This window comes from Rana temporaria, chromosome 9, assembly GCF_905171775.1.
Source record: "Rana temporaria chromosome 9, aRanTem1.1, whole genome shotgun sequence".
Lineage (NCBI taxonomy): Eukaryota > Metazoa > Chordata > Amphibia > Anura > Ranidae > Rana > Rana temporaria.
Window position 1 is genome coordinate 18,314,435 of NC_053497.1, and position 18,034 is coordinate 18,332,468.

Sequence of the window (18,034 nt, forward strand, 5' to 3'; positions counted from 1 at the left end):
CAGCTGTACTCACTGTTTAGGTTGGTGAGTAACCTGAAACTCTTGTAAAGAGTGGATGTATGGCTTTACATTGGCACAGCATTTCGAGAGCATGATTGTAGGGTAAACCAGATTCCCAGCACCAGAAGATCACTGCAGGCTTATGCTCATATTCGTGTGCATTGCCCACATGCTAATTCTAGGCAGATAGAGGCAATAAATGTATGAGCTCCAATCCCAGTTGCTGCCTTCTTAGGGGAAACGCGTCGGGTGGAGACAGCCGCGACGTCAGCGCGCACGAATCATTGAATGGCGTTCCTTATAAGTAGAGGCGTTCCTCATAAGTAGATACCATAAGGGTAGGAAAGAACTTGACATAGTGTTTACTAGATACGTGCATTCGTTTTTGTCCGAATGCATTTTCGTTCCGAATTTCGGGTATTTTCGTTATTGTTTTAACAAACGAAAACGAAAGTGCAGAATCCGAAATCCGAAAGATCCGACATAAAAAAATGCTTTATTTTTGTTTTCGTTGCTACAACAGTTGGATATAGATAGAAGATTCGACATGACGGTGACAATAGCGATCTGTGTCTATCGAACATGCGGTCGAATGTGCCTAACCTAGCTCTATTAGTCCAAGATTATTCTATATAGAGAGGAAAGATTTGACAATATAGAGACAGTGTTGGGGTAGACCATTCGACATGAGCAACAAAGATTCAACGAAGCAGCAAAAAACATAGAAACTGTCATTGAAGGCTTATGGTGTCTGTAGAAAGTTCTAAGAAGATTCGACAAGCAGCTAAACTGTAAGACGCTGCAATCGTACATTTCCAGTCAAATGCTCGGCCCATAGGCTATAGGTGAATTTGAATGTTAGTCGACTAGTAATAATAATTTATAAATATAATTATTACGAGTGTCATACAACATTAGAATTCTTCCATAGCTTGTAGGCGGAACATTAGACCGGAAATGTACGATTGCGGAGTCGTACAGTTTAGCTGCTCCGTTGAATTTCCTTAGAACATTCGACAGATACCATAAGCCTTCAATGACAGATTCGACCTTAAAGTGGAGGTTCACCCAAAAAGTTAATTTTTAACATTAGATTGAGGCTCATTTTGTCAAGGGGAATCGGGTGTTTTTTTTTAAATCGAAGCCGTACTTACCGTTTTAGAGATAGATCTTCTCCGCCGCTTCCGGGTATGGGCTGCGGGACTGGGCGTTCCTATTTGATTGACAGGCTTCCGACGGTCGCATACATCGCGTCACGATTTTCCGAAAGTAGCCGAACGTCAGTGCGCAGGCGCCGTATAGAGCCGTACCGACGTTCGGCTTCTTTCGGCTACTCGTGACGCGATGTATGCGACCGTCGGAAGCCTGTCAATCAAATAGGAACGCCCAGTCCCGAAGACCATACCCGGAAGCGGCGGAGAAGATCTCTCTCTAAAACGGTAAGTACTGCTTCGATTTAAAAAAAAAACACCCGATTCCCCTTCACAAAATGAGCATCAATCTAATGTTAAAAAAAAATTCCGGGTGAACTCCCGCTTTAATTAATTCGGATTTTCGGACGAATGCATTTTTAAACTAAACAAAATAAATAAAAACAAAATTCAGGAGTAACTAAATAAATGTATTTTTCGGACGAAAACGAGATTCCGAAACAAAATATTTCAGTGTGCACGTGTCTAGTTTTACCGTTTAAAACACTAACTTATAAAACGATACATTAAGGTGAAAAAACACAAATGTATAGTCTTTAAGATGTAACATAAATGTTAATACATATATTGTTCTAAAAAGTTCTGAAGAAGTTTCCATCTTACCGTATTTTATTTGGGCGATGTCTCCCACAACGAGCTCAGCCACGGGGATCTGTATGACTTGTCCATTTCTGATGACGGAGAATCTTTGCTCTTGCTCAATGCGACTCTGCAGCCCGCGGAACTGCTTCTCCTTACTCCAGTCATTGAAGGCCGTCACCCACACCACACAAATGACAGACAACAAAATGGCGGCTCCCTCAATCCACCCAGCCTCTGCTTCCCCATCTTCGTGGCCTCCAGCCTGCACATTCCCACAGTCTAGAAGAGATCAGAAGAACATAAAATTTAAGATATCGTAAATAAAGAATCTTCAAACCTCCTTATATCTGCCATACATAACAATTCACAGAAAAGTCATTGAAATATTACCCGACTGGAACATAAAAACTGGTCCCTGGATTTCTGAAGCTGGAGACGCTACACAAAACTTCAACAAAGGTTTATTTTGGCTTTGGAAAGAGTATGGGGAAGGGTTGTGATCTGTCTTCCTTCTAGGGAGATTTGCCCACACTTGCCGGACATTGAATTAAACACTTCGGCCCGGATTCACATACATTGGCGCATTTTTATGCCGGCGTAGCGTTATTTTTTAGGCTTTTTTAGGCTACACCGGCGTAGCGCAGAGCGGCAAGCACTGGATTAACAAAGCACTCGCCCCCACTCGCTGTTAAAGATACACTGGGTTTCCTCGGCGTAAGCCAGCGTAGGAGGTAGTGGGCGTGAGCCATGCTAATGAGGCGTGACCCCATGCTAATGATGGGCCAAGCGTCATAGAAGTACTTAAAATGAATGGCGCATGCGCCGTCCCGTGGACGCAACCCAGTGTGCATGCTCAGAATCACGTTGAAACTACTCCCTAAGATACGTCGAATCACTGCCTACGACGTGAATGTAACCTACGCCCAGCCCTATTCACGTACTACTATGTAAACAACGTAAAATAGACGGCTGATCCCTGGTCCATACCTTTTCATTAGTTGCGCCTCATAGATGTGGGATAACTATACGCCGGACGTAAGCCTTACGCAAACCGCGTAAGGCTTACGTAACCACTTCCGTCAATTGTCAATCGTCAATTGTCTATTGACCGGGCGGGAAGTGGTTAAGGAGGAACTCCAGCCATGTTACCCCCACATTCCCACCTGCCGGCCATGTTATCCTATATATCAATGTAGGACTCTACAGCCTCGTACAGACGATCGGATTTTCCGCAGACAAAGGGTCAGACTTTTGTCCGACGGACGTTGGCCATAAACTTGTCTTGCACACAATTGTCAGCCAACTAACACGAACCTAGTGATGTACTACGTGTTTTTTCAGCTCTTGAGCGCCACCCTTTGGACACCTTCTGCTAATGTCCTGTTTGGGGAGCATTGATTCCGAGCATGCGTGTTTGTACTTTGGACTTTTGTCTGATGTGACTTGTGTACACACAATAAAAAAATCTGACAACAGACAGTTGTCTGCGGAAAATTTATAAGCCTGCCATCCAACATTTGTTGGCGGAAAGTTGGACAACAATTGTCTGATAGAGCGTACAAACAAACGGATTTTAGGCCAACAGTCTGTCATCACACAATTCCCATCGGAAAATCCGATCGTGTGTACGAGTCTTACTACTTAACACTTTAGTTAGGCCAGGGGTGTAATTTAGCTTTTGCCCCCTAGGGGTCCCCATCATCTTCCTAGTCAGGGCTGCCATCAGGGTGGTACAGGCATTACACCTGTAAGGGGCCCGAATGTTCCCAGGGGCCCGGATGCCCCCCCTTCTCAACTCGTAGCTGAGACGAGAAGAGAAAACTTTAATGTCTGTATCCCCCCCTCCCCCTCTCATGTCGCGGCGAGAGGAGAGAAAACACTTTCAGTTTGCGGTCGGAGAAAGAGGTGACTGAGTTGCCAGCGTAATTTTCGGCAACCCCAGCCCCCCCCCCCCCCCCTCGGTCCTCAACTTCTCAATTCGCCAGCCCCCACGGTTCTCTGCTCCAGGTGGCCCATGCCTGAAGCTGTGTGAGGGGCCCCCCAAAATTTCTGATGGCTGCCCTGCTCCTAGTTGCAGGTATAAGTAGTAAAGAGGGATGGAGCCCATAGAGGGGAGGTTAATGTTCTGCAGAGTAGGAGCTTAGTCCTTCATCCTTCATCAGAGACTTAAAGCGGGGGTTCACCCAAAAAAACATTTTTAACATTACATTCAGCCGAGTTGTCATAATGACAATCGGCTGTTTTTTAAAATTTTATCCCTGTACATACCGTATTTTCACCGCCGCTTCCGGGTATGTCTTCTGCGGGACTGGGCGTTCCTAATTGATTGACAGGCTTCCGACCGTCGCATACAGCGCGTCACGAGTTGCCGAAAGAAGCCGGACTGCGAGTCGGCTCTATACGGTGCCTGCGCACCGACGTTCGGCTTCTTTCTGCAACTCGTGACGCGCAGTATGCGACGGTCGGAAGCCTGTCAATCAATTAGGATTGCTCAGTCCCGCAGAAGACATACCTGGAAGCGGTGGTGAAAATACGGTATGTACGGGGATAAAGTAAAAAAAAAAAACAGCCGATTGTCATTAGGACAACTCGGCTGAATGTAATGTTAAAACATTTTTTTTGGGGTGAACCTCCACTTTAAGACCTATATGGAACTGTAGATGTAGACTGCCCATAGAGTGGCCTTCTCCTTTGGGGAAATGTCATGCATTCTTTTCCCCCCTAGTGGGTTACATCAGGAAGCTGGAGCACTCTTATGAAAGAATATCCATATGTAGGCAAAATGGACTGAACCTGACCAGTGTGAAGAACTTAGAACCATGCTGTAATGGATTGTTAAAGACCATGGGCCAGATTCAGATAGGTCAGCAGATCTTTTTACGTTACGCCGCCGCAAGTTTTTGAGGCAAGTGCTTAATTCAGAAAGCACTTCCCTGTAAAGTTGCTGCGGCATATCGTAAATCCCCCGGCGGAATTTAAATTCCGCGGCTAGGGGGCGTGTAAAATTAAAATCAGGCGCGTCCCCACGCAGAACGAACTGCGCATGCGCCGTCCGCTAAATTTCCCAGCGTGCATTGCTCCAAATGACGTCGCTATGACGTCATTGGTTTCGACGTGAACGTAAATTACGTCCATCAGTATTCGCGAACGACTTATGCAAACGACGTAAAAAATTCTGAACTAGGCGCGGGAACGATGGCCATACTTAACATTAGCTACCCCTCATATAGCAGGGGTAACTATACACCGGAAAAAGCCGAACTACGTAAAAAAAAAACGCCGGGTGGTTGTTCGTTTCTGATTTGGCGTAATTCCACATTTGCAAATTCCTTGCGTATACAAACGGAAGCGCCACCTATCGGCCAGCGTCAGATTGCAGCCTAAGATCCGACGGTGTAAGTCACTTACACCTGGCGGATCTTAGGGAGATCTATGCGTAACTGATCCTATGAATCAGTCGCATAGATACGACGGACGGAACTCAGAGATACGACGGCGTATCCGGAGATACGCCGTCGTATCTCTATCTGAATCTGGCCCCATGCCTATATGGACTCTTGAATTGAGTGTTGCATAAGTTCAAGACAGAAGTGGAGTGGGTCTCTTTTTAGCCTATAGCTGCAGTTACTTCTTCCTGGTTCCTCAAAGTCTGGCTTGGTCAGGGGACCTGTGATGGTGGGCAGAAGTAGGGTCGGTCAGGTTTGTGGTTGTGACAGGTCTTCTATTTGTCTTGTACCCCAAGACCCCGTTGTTAGTTGGGCTGGGTATTTGGCGCAACACCCAACCTGACCTATAACCAGAGGATTGGGACCCTCTTCAACTGTGACCCAAGAGTGATAGCCCGCTGCATGGCAATGCATTCTTGGCCATGGAGTGTGAGCTTGAGCATTGAAATCAGGTTTCCAACCCCCCTTGCTGTAATTCTTCACTGTAGGCCCCGATATACACCTACACGTGTGTTTTATTAATGTCATATGAAGACAGGATTTGGGTTTGTAGGTCAAGAACAAAAGTAATTTACACCACACGCTGTTGCGGGAGAGATCTGAGTTGAGTTGTGCTAACTGCAAGCTCAGCAAAACACAATGTTTCTTGTCATTTAGTTAAAGGGCATCTGCAAATATACAAACGTACTCAATCACCGGCATCCAATGACCCCGATGAAGGTGCACTTTGCTTAAGAGTACTTGACATGTACACAGCTAATTAAGCCATGCCTTAAATTAACCACTTACCATCCTAAAGCTGTTTTGAAACGTCTTGGACTTCACTTGGTTAAATCAAGCTGATGGCTGCAACTGTAGCAATGGGCTTGGTGGCATTTTTTTTTTTTAGCCAGTGGTTGGCTGTTCAGTTAAAGTGATCAAGGAGGGCTATTAAGCGTTTCTTTCTTATCACTGGAGCACAGTTCCACCCCAGCCGCCTGATACACAACGCCAACCTGACCACCTGAATCACAGTGCTACGCAGACTACCTGCAACACAGTGCCACCCCTGTCTGCCACCTGCAGCACAGTGCCACCCTATCCACCATCAGTACACTGCCCCCCAAGCTACAAGTGGCAGAGTGAATGAATGAGTAACTTTGTATAGCCCTACAAACGCAAACTAAATCGTCTCAAGGCGCTTTTGCAGCCAGTGTCCGCCTGTGTCTTCAGAAGAGATGGGTCTTAAGCTTCTTCCTGAAGGCCAGATGGTTTTCTTCCAAGTGGATGTCCGCGGGTAGAGCGTTCCATAGCCGGGATCCTTGGACTGCAAATCTTTGTTTGCCTTTTTAATTGTAGTGGGTCTTGGGACCACCCAAGCAACTTGCAACACAGTGCCACCTCACCCCCTGTAGCACAGTGCCATGCCAGCTACCTGCAGCACAGTTCCACCATATCCATCATCAGTACAGTGCCACCCAAGCTACTAGAAGCAGAGTGCCACCCAAGCAACTTGCAACACAGCGCCACCCCCATCCCTTGCAGCACAGTGCCATCCGAGCCAATTGCAGAACAGTGCCATCCCATCCACCTGTAGCACAGAACCATCCCAGCCACCAGCAAACAGTGCCACCCTGAAACACAATGCCATGCCAGCCACCTGCAGCACAGTGATACCCTATTCACCTGCACCCTAGTGCACACCTCCCAACTTTTTTAGATGGGAACGAGGGACACCAATTAGCAAAAGTATGTAGGCATAGAACACACCCCTGCCACGACCCCTGAAAGGAGAATTATATAAAGAAAAAAGATAAAGAAAAACACTTGTGGGTTTAACTCATCACTACTATTCCTTTATATTGGATTATGGAATGTATAAATGCAGCAATTTAGAAATTGGATGAAAGGTTTAGCACTGGGAAACACTTGTATATAAAATGCACGTTTTATCTGCAACACAGTGCCACCCACAACACAGTGCCACCCCAGCCACCTACATCACAGTGCGATCTAAGCCACCTGGAGCACAGTGTCACCCACAACACAGTGCCACCCCAGCCACTTACATCACAGTGCCACCTAAGTCACCAGGAGCACAGTGCCACCCCAGCCACCTGCAACACAGTGCCACCCCGGAACACAGTGCCACCCGGAACACAGTGCCACCCACAAAGAAGTACCACCCCAACCACCTGCAACACAGTGCCACCTAGGCCATCTGCAACACAGTGCCACCCACAACACAGTGCCACCCCAGCCACCTACATCAAAGTGCCATCTAAGCCACCTGGAGCACAGTGCCACCCATAAAAAGTACCACCCCAACCACCTGCAACACAGTGCCACCTAGGCCATCTGCAACACAGTGCCACCCACAACACAGTACCATCCCAGCCACCTGCAGCACAGTGCCACCTAAGCCACCTGGAACACAGTGCCACCCATAAAAAGTACCACCCCAACCACCTGCAACACAGTGCCACCTAGGCCACCTGCAACACAGTGCCTTCCACAACACAATGCCACCCCAACCACCTACATCACAGTGCCATCTAAGCCACCTGGAGCACAGTGTCACCCACAACACAGTGCCACCTCAGCTACCTGTAGCACAGTGCACCCCATTCCCCTGTAGCACAGTGCTACCCTATCCACCATCTGCACAGTGCCACCCAAGCTACTTGTTGCAGAGTGTGTTTCAGAAAAAAATATACCACATTTTGGTCACTAGACGGAGCTGACAATCAGAAGTGGAGAAAATTCATGCAGTCTGGACGAATGCTTGTGACATTCGTCCATCAAATATACCCGTTGTATTGTTTATATCAATAGCGGATTAAGGTTTGAGTATTTTATAATCTTTAAATTCCTTGTTCAGTCTGTTCTTTTTTTAGGTATTCCAAAATGGTTAGAATCTGTACAAAAAAATCAAAATAAAAAAATATCTTAGATTTCCCTTGCAGGCACTGGTGATGTAGCCTTCCCAGGAGGCATTTGTAGGGCCCTGGCTATACCACCACTGCCTCTGAAGACCAGGAATTGGGAAACCACTATCATATAGTAATAACCAATATATTTAATTTAAAAAAATCCTATAAAATTATTTGGACAAGAACATGTAGCGCTGGTCTCCCAATGATTCGGGCGCTATTGTAAATTTAGAGGTGTCTGAGCCAATAGTTGGGCTCAGACTTTACTAATTCTATGTAAATTAGCCTCTGTTCTGGCTATGGTTGTGCTCGGTAGAGATTTTCCCCTGTTGCCTGTAGGTGGCGTTACCACTTCAGTTGGAACTAGGGTGCCCACGTGTCCCTGATTGCCCGGGACTGTCCCGCAATTGACATGACTGTCCCGGGTCCCAGGCACCTTCATTCCGGGACAATACAATGTCCCGGAATGAAATAGAGGACACAGCCACCCCCTACTAATAACTACATTTCCGGAACGGGTTGCTAGGGCCAGCGCTGCCTTTGACAACCAGTGACAATTTACTCTCAGACAGTGAGACCGGGAGCGAGGCCTGGGCCCAGTGCAGCACTGCTGTCCCCACCCACCTCAGTACCTCCTCCTTCTCCAGCACCCAGCGGCAAGCAGCAGGGACTGGTGTGATCTTCACTCTCCAGATAGTGACTCCACTCCTTTCCTTCTACGCACGTGGCTCATGCAGAGGGAATTAGAGCAGCACTGCATCTGGTGGCAGGCTATGAGTGGCAAGCGGCACTGCCATCTGGTGGCAAGTGGCACATTCACCTGACAAATAACCTGCCGCCAAATTCCTCATCAACCCCAAGACTACATTTCCCCTCACCCCCCTCATCTTTTTTGGGGGGAGGTGAGAGAAGGGGTGTGTCCCTGAATGGCAGTTTGGAAATGTGGTCACCCTAGTTGGAACTCGGGCAAACCATGGTGTGTTGAGTGACCCTTCTCGGCAGTAGCCCAGTGGGAGTGGTGCCCCACTGTGCATGCTGGGAGGGGATACTTAAGGGCAGACGCCTCATGGCCCTCCTGGTGTGTGATTCCAGCCCCGGGACCACATTGGTCCGAGGCTGCATCGCCGTTCAGTAGGCCCAGCTATGCTGATGATTCGGAAGGGGATCCCAAGCTGTCTGTCCAAAGGGAAGAAGGTGCTAAACGAAGGAGACAAGGGGAGGACCTGCCCTGGAGGAGACTGAGCAACGCAGGCTGATGTCTCGGGATAGGCCTGGTGAATTTGTTAACGAGGGATCCACTACTCAAATTGTCTTACAGACCCCTGGATCGGCGGCTGGTCCGCAAGCAGTTAAGCAACAAAAATCAAACAGTTGAAGGACATTGCAGTTCTTACAGACTTTCTTCCCTAGACAATAAACTTAGAGGTAATGTCCAAAGCCCAAACCAAGCCAGCAGCTCCTTCGGGGGTAGTGCTACAAACATCACATCAGCGAGCAGTTTTGCATACTGATGTGATTTTTTTTGGTCCTCTGTTTTACACGCTGTTCCTATGGATATGAAAAGTCCAGTCAGTGGTGGACAGAGCCCATGGGTGATAGGACAGCATTACATAAACCAGCGATGATCCAATCACACAAAGCCTCCTGGAGGGATCATGTTAGAAGATAATACAGGATGTTCTTTAGAAGGGAACCATGGTACATACTTCAAGAACAGGCATAAATACTTAAAATGATGAGAGCAGCTTGAATCCTGAAAGCATGAAAAATTTAAAGAAGAATTGATTTAGAACAGAAGAAATCTGCTTAACCTCATTTAACTGTGAATTTTGCAGCCTGAATTCGGCTCTCTTTAAAAGGGCCATCAAGCTAAGACTACCACCATGGCCGGCCAGGTCACCTTCACTTCAGAAGTAGCTGTGGACAGTAGAGCGTGTGGCTAGCTTTTAGCGGCTGTTGATTCTCTTGTGTAGCGAGATCCCAGGCATCCTTCGATGTAATGAGAACCTCCAGGGCCAGAGATAGCTGACATCCTTCTCTATATGGTGGGTTGTGAGGAATAGTGGGTGCAAAGTAGTTAAAGTCGCCAGACACTTCTTGAATGCAAAAGAGATTTTTATTTCTCTTAATAAAACTTTGGGAGAGAGGGTCAGGGCCAGGACACCATTTGGTAGTTGCAACTTTTTTGCGCAAACCAATCCATAAACGCTTATTGCGATAATTCTTTTTACCAAAAATATGTAGAAGAATACGTATCGGCCTAAACTGAGGAAAAAAAATGTTTTTTTATATATTTTTGGGGGATATTTATTATAGCAAAAAGTAAAAAATATTGTTTTTTTTTTTCAAAATTGTCGCTCTTTTTTTTTTGTTTATAGCGCAAAAAATAAAAACCGCAGAGGTGATCAAATACCACCAAAAGAAAGCTCCATTTGTGGGGAAAAAAAGGACATACATTTTGTTTGGGAGGCAAGTCGCACGACCGCGCAATTGCCAGTTAAAGAGATGCAGAGCCGAATCGCAAACAATGCTGTGGTCTTTGGCCAGCGAAATGGTCCGGGGCTGAAGTGGTTAAGAAATGCTGTCTCAGAGGGAGCTGCGGTGGCTCAACGCGATTGGCACTGCGCTGATAAGCCATTCACCTTTGCAGCTAGGGGTTCGGATCCCGGTCTCGGCTACATGTGAATTGAGTTTGGTGGTCTCAGCCCGGCCCCCGGTGGGTGTGCTATGCGAGGTAAGCCTGCACTTAGTACGCCCACCCCCCTCCCACAAAAACCCTTACACGCACTCGAAATTGGGTTAACATGCACGCACTTTGACCACACGGTTTCTAAAAAAGAGAGGCAAAGGACTAATGGGGCTGGTTGAGCGGGCAAATCCTCTCACTCCCTTATAGGGAGTCCCTCTGCCCCGTTGGGCTTCAAAGCGGAGCAGGTAGGGCGGGCTGTGTGGGAGGACCCCCTCACACACCCGCCATTGCCACCCGGGGCATGGAGAAAGGTGGCAGATTGCTTCTGGGGGAGGCCTGCCTACTCCCAACTCCTGCAGTCCGGCTCCTCTCTCGAGTACACGCACAAAATACACTTAAAAAAAAATGCTGTCTCCTAGGAACTGTTAAAGACTGTTGCCATAATGCAAAGTGTAATGCCGCGTATACACGATCGGATTTTCCGTCGGAAAAACCTTGGATGTTTTTTCTGACGGGATTCCGCTCAAGCTTGGCTTGCATACACACGGTCACACAAAAGTTCTCTGAACTTTCGACCGTCAAGAACACGGTGACGTACAACACTACGACGAGCCGATAAAATTAAGTTCAATGCTTCCGAGCATGCGTCAAATTGTTTCTGAGCATGTGTTGGAATTTTGTGCGTCGGAATTGCCACAAGCGAACCAGCTCTCAAATTTTTGTTGGCGGAAATTCCGACAGGAAAAGTCAGATGGAGCATACACACGGTCGGAATTTCCGACCAAAAGCTTACATCCGATTTTGCTTGTCGGAAAATCAGATCGTGTGTAGTGGAAGTGAAGGAACTGTTATGCCACGTACAATCACTTCTTGTAGTTCTTCAGCCCACTGAGCGCCCAGTCTTTCTCACTAGACTAGACGATTCTCTACCTCTGAATCCCTTGAGCTCCTCCAATCTTCACTGTAGTATCTTCGTCAAGCGTCACCCACGCCCCTCTGCCAGTCCCTAGCTTGGCACTCAAGATAAATCTCAAGCTTCACCCCACTAGTCTGCTCGGTCCCTGGCTTGACACACAAGGCTGCCCTGCAAGCGTCACCTCCACTGGCTGGGTCCCTCGCTTGATTCCCACTAAAGTTTTTTAGATTCTTCACTGTCCCCGGTTGATGAGAATACTTCTCCGGTACTTGCTTCAGCTACTCACAGTGGTCCCTGGTAATAAGGTGGATGGCCCCTTAGTGGCGACAGCTTCTCCTCTAACTCTAAGGCCCCGTACAGACGACCGAACATGTCTGCTGAAACTGGTCCGCGGACCAGTTTCAGCAGACATGTTCGGTCGTCTGTACAGCCGAGCGGACAGAATTCCAGCGTACATTTGCCCGCCGGGCCTTTTTCGAGCGGGCAAATATTTCTTTAGAAACATGCCCGCTGGAATCCTGTCCGTCGGACATGTTCGGTCGTCTGTACAGACCTACCGTACATGTCCGAGCGGCCGCCATCCCTCGCATGCGTCGAATGACTTCGACGCATGCGTGGAAGCATTGAACTGCCAGGGCCGCGCAAGTCGCCGCGTATCGAGTACGCGCGGATTTCTGTATGATGGTGTGTACAGCCATCATACAGAAATCTCCGGGCAGACATGTACGCTGAAAACGGTCCGGCGGACCGTTTTCATCGTACGTTTGCCCGTCTGTACGAGGCCTTAGGCCTTGTACACACGACCAGACATGTCTGATGAAAACGGTCCGCGGACCGTTTTCATCGGACATGTCTGCTGGGAGGTTTTGGTCTGATGTGTGTACACACCATCAGACCAAATTCCCTGCGGACAGAAAACGCAGTGACGTGGCGGCGACGTGGCGGTGACGTGCGCGAACCAGGAAGTTCAATGCTTCCACGCATGCGACGAATCACTTCGACGCATGCGGGGGATTTCGGTCCGCTGGTTAGACGTACTAGCTAAGAAACTTTTGTCCGCTGGAAACCTGTCCGCTAGGCCGGAAAACTGTCCGGTAGGCCCTACACACAGTCGGACATGTCCGTGGAAACTGGTCCGCGGACCAGTTTCAGCAGACATGTTCGGTCGTGTGTACAAGGCCTACCAGGTTCTCTGGCCAGTAGTTTGGTCAATTATAGTTGGACTGCAAGCCGAAATCCCTATCCTGTGCTGCTCCCCTGCTTCTGGATAGGCCCTCAGACAGCCTAGCAGCCAGATGTGCCCGGGATAGGCCCAATCTCCAGCCTGAGGCTCTAATTGGTTTCCAAAAGGTTTGGGCTTGAGGCGCAGAGCACGGTGCCACGAGCCCAACCACTTGTGACATTAGCAAATTACCATTCGCTATTGTCGTCCTGCTTCTTCTCTCGGCCAATCGGGATAGAAAGAGCATCTTAAGACTGGATTGGCCGGGAGGAGAAGCGACCAGACTGGCCGCCGGCTGTTTGCTGCCCCGCCCAAACCCAACACCTAATATACACTTATGTTGTATCGCTGGCATTGTAAGGAGTAGAAGAATTTATTTTGGGTTGTTCTTTGGATAATTCGTAACTTCAGATAAATTCGTATGCGTAACGCATACGAATTTATCTGAAGTTACGAATTACTAACTTCAAAAAAAAGTTCACTAACAGACAAATTTGAAAGGAAAATACAATACCTATAATTTAATAGTTATTATTAGTAAGTTATTATTTAGAATTTTGGGATTTTTGTTCTTTCCAATTTTCGGATTTTGGAATTTTCAGATTTTCAAATTTCCGAATTTTCAAATTTCCAAATTTTCAAATTTCCGAATTTTCAAATTTCCAAATTTTTTTAAATTTTCCAATTTCCAAATGTTACGATTTCCGAATTTTTAGATTTTTAGAATTTTTCGAAATTACGATAAAAACTAAGGGCTAGATTCAGTAAGAAATTACGTTGGCGTATCTGTTGATACGCCGTGTAACTTCTTGGATGCGCCGGCGTATCTTTTTTCTGTATTCGGAAAGCAAGGTACGCTGGAATTTTGCTAAGATACGACCGACGTAAGTCTCTTACGCCGTCGTATCTTAGGGTGCATATTTACGCTGGTGCTAGGTGGCGCTTCCCTTGATTTTGGCGTAGAATATGCAAATGAGCTAGATACGTCGATTCAGAAACGTACGTGTGCCCGGCGGATTTTTTTACGTCGTTTACGTAAGGCTTTTTCCGGCGTAAGGTTACTCCTGCTATATGAGGAGTATCTAATGTTAAGTATGGACGTCGGGACAGCGTCGAATTTTGCGTCGTTTACGTCGTTTGCGTAAGTCGTTCGCGAATAGGGCTTTGCGTAAATTACGTTCACGTTGAAAGCATTGACTATTTGCGACGTGATTATGAGCATGCGCACTGGGATACGTTCACGGACGGCGCATGCGCCGTTCGTTAGAGACGTCATTTACATGGGGTCATGTTTTATTTACATAAAACACGCCCACCTCTTCAGAATTTGAATTCGGCGTAAGCTTACGCCGGCAGATTTACGCTACGCCGCCGTGACTTAGGGCGCAGGTTCTTTGTGAATCCAGCCCCAGCCTCACTAAATTTTGGTGGCGTAGCGGATCTGAGATACGCTACGCCCGCACAAACTTACAGCGGGCTATCTGAATCTAGCCCTAAGAAACAAATGAAACGAAAATGAAAGAATTTTTCTGCAGTGCACATATCTATAACACATGTCAAAGCTGCAAAATTGTGCTTAAGCATTAACATTGGTTTTACTTAGGGCTGTGGAAATTAACTTTTAATTAATCGATTAATCTTTAATTTTTTTGATCGATCAAAATTATTTTGATTGGTACTCGCCTCTCTGCTGGCTTCAGGGAGTTCCGTCGGAGATCCGGTGACATCACGGACACCGGCGGGGCTTGCCGTGTCCATCTGAAGGGCTCCTTTGCTGTGCCTTCATATCGGCATGCCGGTGGGACCTTACTACCTGCCACACGCAAGGGCTGTAGTTCCCTCTATCAACCTGGGATTCTACAGCCATCCACTGGGAGTTATGATATTTCCCTTCACGGGACATCTACATGCTGACGGACTGATGTTAACTTCTCCTCATCTGGATTCAGCAGTGGCATCGTTGTGCACATTTTTATACCAGTATCATACTTAGCTACATGTTTTTATGACTGCTTTTGGTACCATTTGGTATTACTCGCACTATTTTTACAGTGTATGTAGCTACATCGATTTTATCTCCAGTGCAATATTTATTTTGTTACCTACTTGAAGACTATAAAAGTTTTAATGCTATTCCCATCAAACGCTGCCTTTGTGTGTTTTTTGTATCCCGCTATCCATTTTTCCAGTGGTTGGTAGCTGCACTGGGAATCAGCCTGCAAGGAGATCAGCTAAAAGTAGTTGGATCTGTATGTGCGTTATAATTAATCGAAATTAGTCGATTAATCGATTTAAAAAAAAAACGATTAATCGAACACAAAAATTTTGATCAGTAACAGCCCCAGTTTTACCCCAATGCCCCGTACACACGATCGGATTTTCCGTCGGAAAAAAACCCCAATTCTGCTCAAGCTTGGCTTGCATACACACGATCACACAAAAGTCCGATGGAGCCTACACACGGTCGGAATTTCCATTCAAAAGCTCACATCGGACTTTTGCTGTCGGAATTTCCGATCGTGCGTACGCGGCATTAGGCGCGAAGGGGTAAACTGTAAGTAGGACAGGCTTTTTACTGGCGAGCCTCTCACTCATCTTAGAAGACCTACTTATGATCATAAAATGAGTTGGCCAATTATTGTAAATGGAGACCCAGGTTTCAGTTATCTAGCGCGTGATATTGCATCCATGAGTCTCACATTCTTTCAATACGAGGCTTTATATCTGCAGCCAGGGTATCATTCAGATAACAAAGTAAAACTCTCATGCCGCGTACAAACGATCGGACATTCCGACGACAAAAACGTGGATTTTTTTTCCGACGGATGTTGGCTCAAACTTGCCTTGCATACACACAGTCACACAAATGGTGTCGGAAATTCCGAACGTCAAGACGTACAAGACGTACGACGAGCCAAGAAAAATGAAGTTCAATAGGCAGTGCAGCTCTTCTGCTTGATTCCGAGCATGCGTGGAATTTTGTGCGTCGGAATTGTGTACACGTGCTCGGAATTTCCCAACAACAAAACTTGTTGTCAGAAAATTTGAGAACCAGCTCTCAAATTTTTGTAGTCGGAAGTTCAGACAGCAAATGTCCGATGGAGCCTACACACGGTCGGAATTTCCCATCGAATATTTGTTGTCGGAAGTTCCGATCGAGTGTACGCGGCATTAGGGTAACATGGTAATTTCAGAAGCAAACATTTTATCCGTCCACCACCCACTGCCACCAATGGCTGCATTCTGGATGCTACAAGAAATTGCATAGGAATTACAGGTAAGGAACACACTTGTGGATCATCAACAAGAACACCATGTGAGAAAACACAGCTCTAGCAGATTGGAAAGGAAGGAGTACGTACTTTCACTTTGTTCTCCCGGCGGTGCATAGAATGAAAGGCCCAGAGAGACGATGGCAGCAATTTCTAAAATGATGAGAGTCACGTCCTGAAGGGCTTCCCAGACTAACTGCAGGAAGGTTTTGGGTTTTTTGGGAGGTATGAAGTTCACACCGTATATTTGCCTTCTCTTCTCAAAGTCTGCTGCATTATCCGACAAACCTGCAAATAGGAACAAAAAAGCCAAGTGTTATAAATTATTACATCACTTCAAATTAATGGATGCTATAAAAAAAAACAAGATATTAAAATACTGTGCAAAACAAAGAAATTGCCTAACCATTGTCTATGCCAACAAATTACAGCAACCTCTCTACACCCAAGAGTTCTTCTCACTGATCACCAATGTAAGGAACATTCTTCCTACTGATCACCAATGTAAGGAACATTCTTCCTACTGACCACCAATGTAAGGAACATTCTTCCCACTGATTACCAATGTAAGGAACATTCTTCCCACTGATGACCAATGTAAGGAACATTCTTCCCACTGACCACCAATGTAAGGAACATTCTTCCCACTGATCACCAATGTAAGGAACATTCTTCCCACTGATCACCAATGTAAGGAACATTCTTCTCACTGATCACCAATGTAAGGAACATTCTTCCCACTGATCACCAATGTAAGGGACATTCTTCCCACTGATCACCAATGTAAGGAACATTCTTCCCACTGATCACCAATGTAAGGGACATTCTTCCCACTGATCACCAATGTAAGGGACATTCTTCCCACTGATCACCAATGTAAGGAGCATTCTTCCCACTGATCACCAATGTAAGGAACATTCTTCCCACTGATCACCAATGTAAGGAACATTCTTCCCACTGATCACCAATGTAAGGAACATTCTTCCCACTGATCACCAATGTAAGGAACATTCTTCCCTCTGATCACCAATGTAAGGATCATTCTTCCTACTGATCACCAATGTAAGGGACATTCTTCCCACTGATCACCAATGTAAGGGACATTCTTCCCACTGATCACCAATGTAAGGAACATTCTTCTCACTGATCACCAATGTAAGGAACATTCTTCCCACTGACCACCAATGTAAGGAGCATTCTTCCCACTGACCACCAATGTAAGGGACATTCTTCCCACTGATCACCAATGTAAGGAGCATTCTTCCCACTGATGACCAATGTAAGGAATATTCTTCCCACTGATCACCAATGTAAGGAACATTCTTCCCACTGATCACCAATGTAAGGGACATTCTTCTCACTGATCACCAATGTAAGAACGATTCTTCCCACTGATCACCAATGTAAGGAACATTCTTCCCACTGATCACCAATGTAAGGAACATTCTTCCCACTGATCACCAATGTTACATAGTTACATAGTTAGTCAGGTTGAAAAAAAGACACAAGTTCATCCAGTTCAACCACAAAAAAATAAACAAACAAAATAAAAAACACAGTACAATCCCATACACCCAACTCCATACCCACAGTTGATCCAGAGGAAGGCAAAAAACCCCAACAGAGCATGATCCAATTTGCTACAGCAGGGGGAAAAATTCCTTCCTGATCCCCCGAGAGGCAATCGGATTTACCCTGAATCAACTTTACATACAAATCTTAGTACTCTTAGTACTGTTAGTTATATTATGTACATGTAGGAAAGAATCCAGACCTTTCTTTAA

The 18,034-nt window shown here is 46.3% G+C and overlaps 1 protein-coding gene across 8 annotated transcripts in view; it reads right to left on the minus strand.

Annotated features, from left to right (window-relative positions):
• Positions 1 to 18,034, minus strand: part of ATP2B3 (ATPase plasma membrane Ca2+ transporting 3) — a 436,284-nt gene that overhangs the window by 153,652 nt on the left and 264,598 nt on the right. For all 8 annotated transcript variants that reach the window (XM_040322885.1, XM_040322884.1, XM_040322888.1 and 5 more), the window contains exons 4-5: positions 16,341 to 16,538; positions 1,815 to 2,072 (exon numbers count right to left, since the gene is read on the minus strand). In XM_040322885.1, coding sequence (XP_040178819.1) covers positions 1,815 to 2,072; positions 16,341 to 16,538 — 456 coding nt within the window. The remainder of the gene's footprint in view (positions 1 to 1,814; positions 2,073 to 16,340; positions 16,539 to 18,034) is intronic.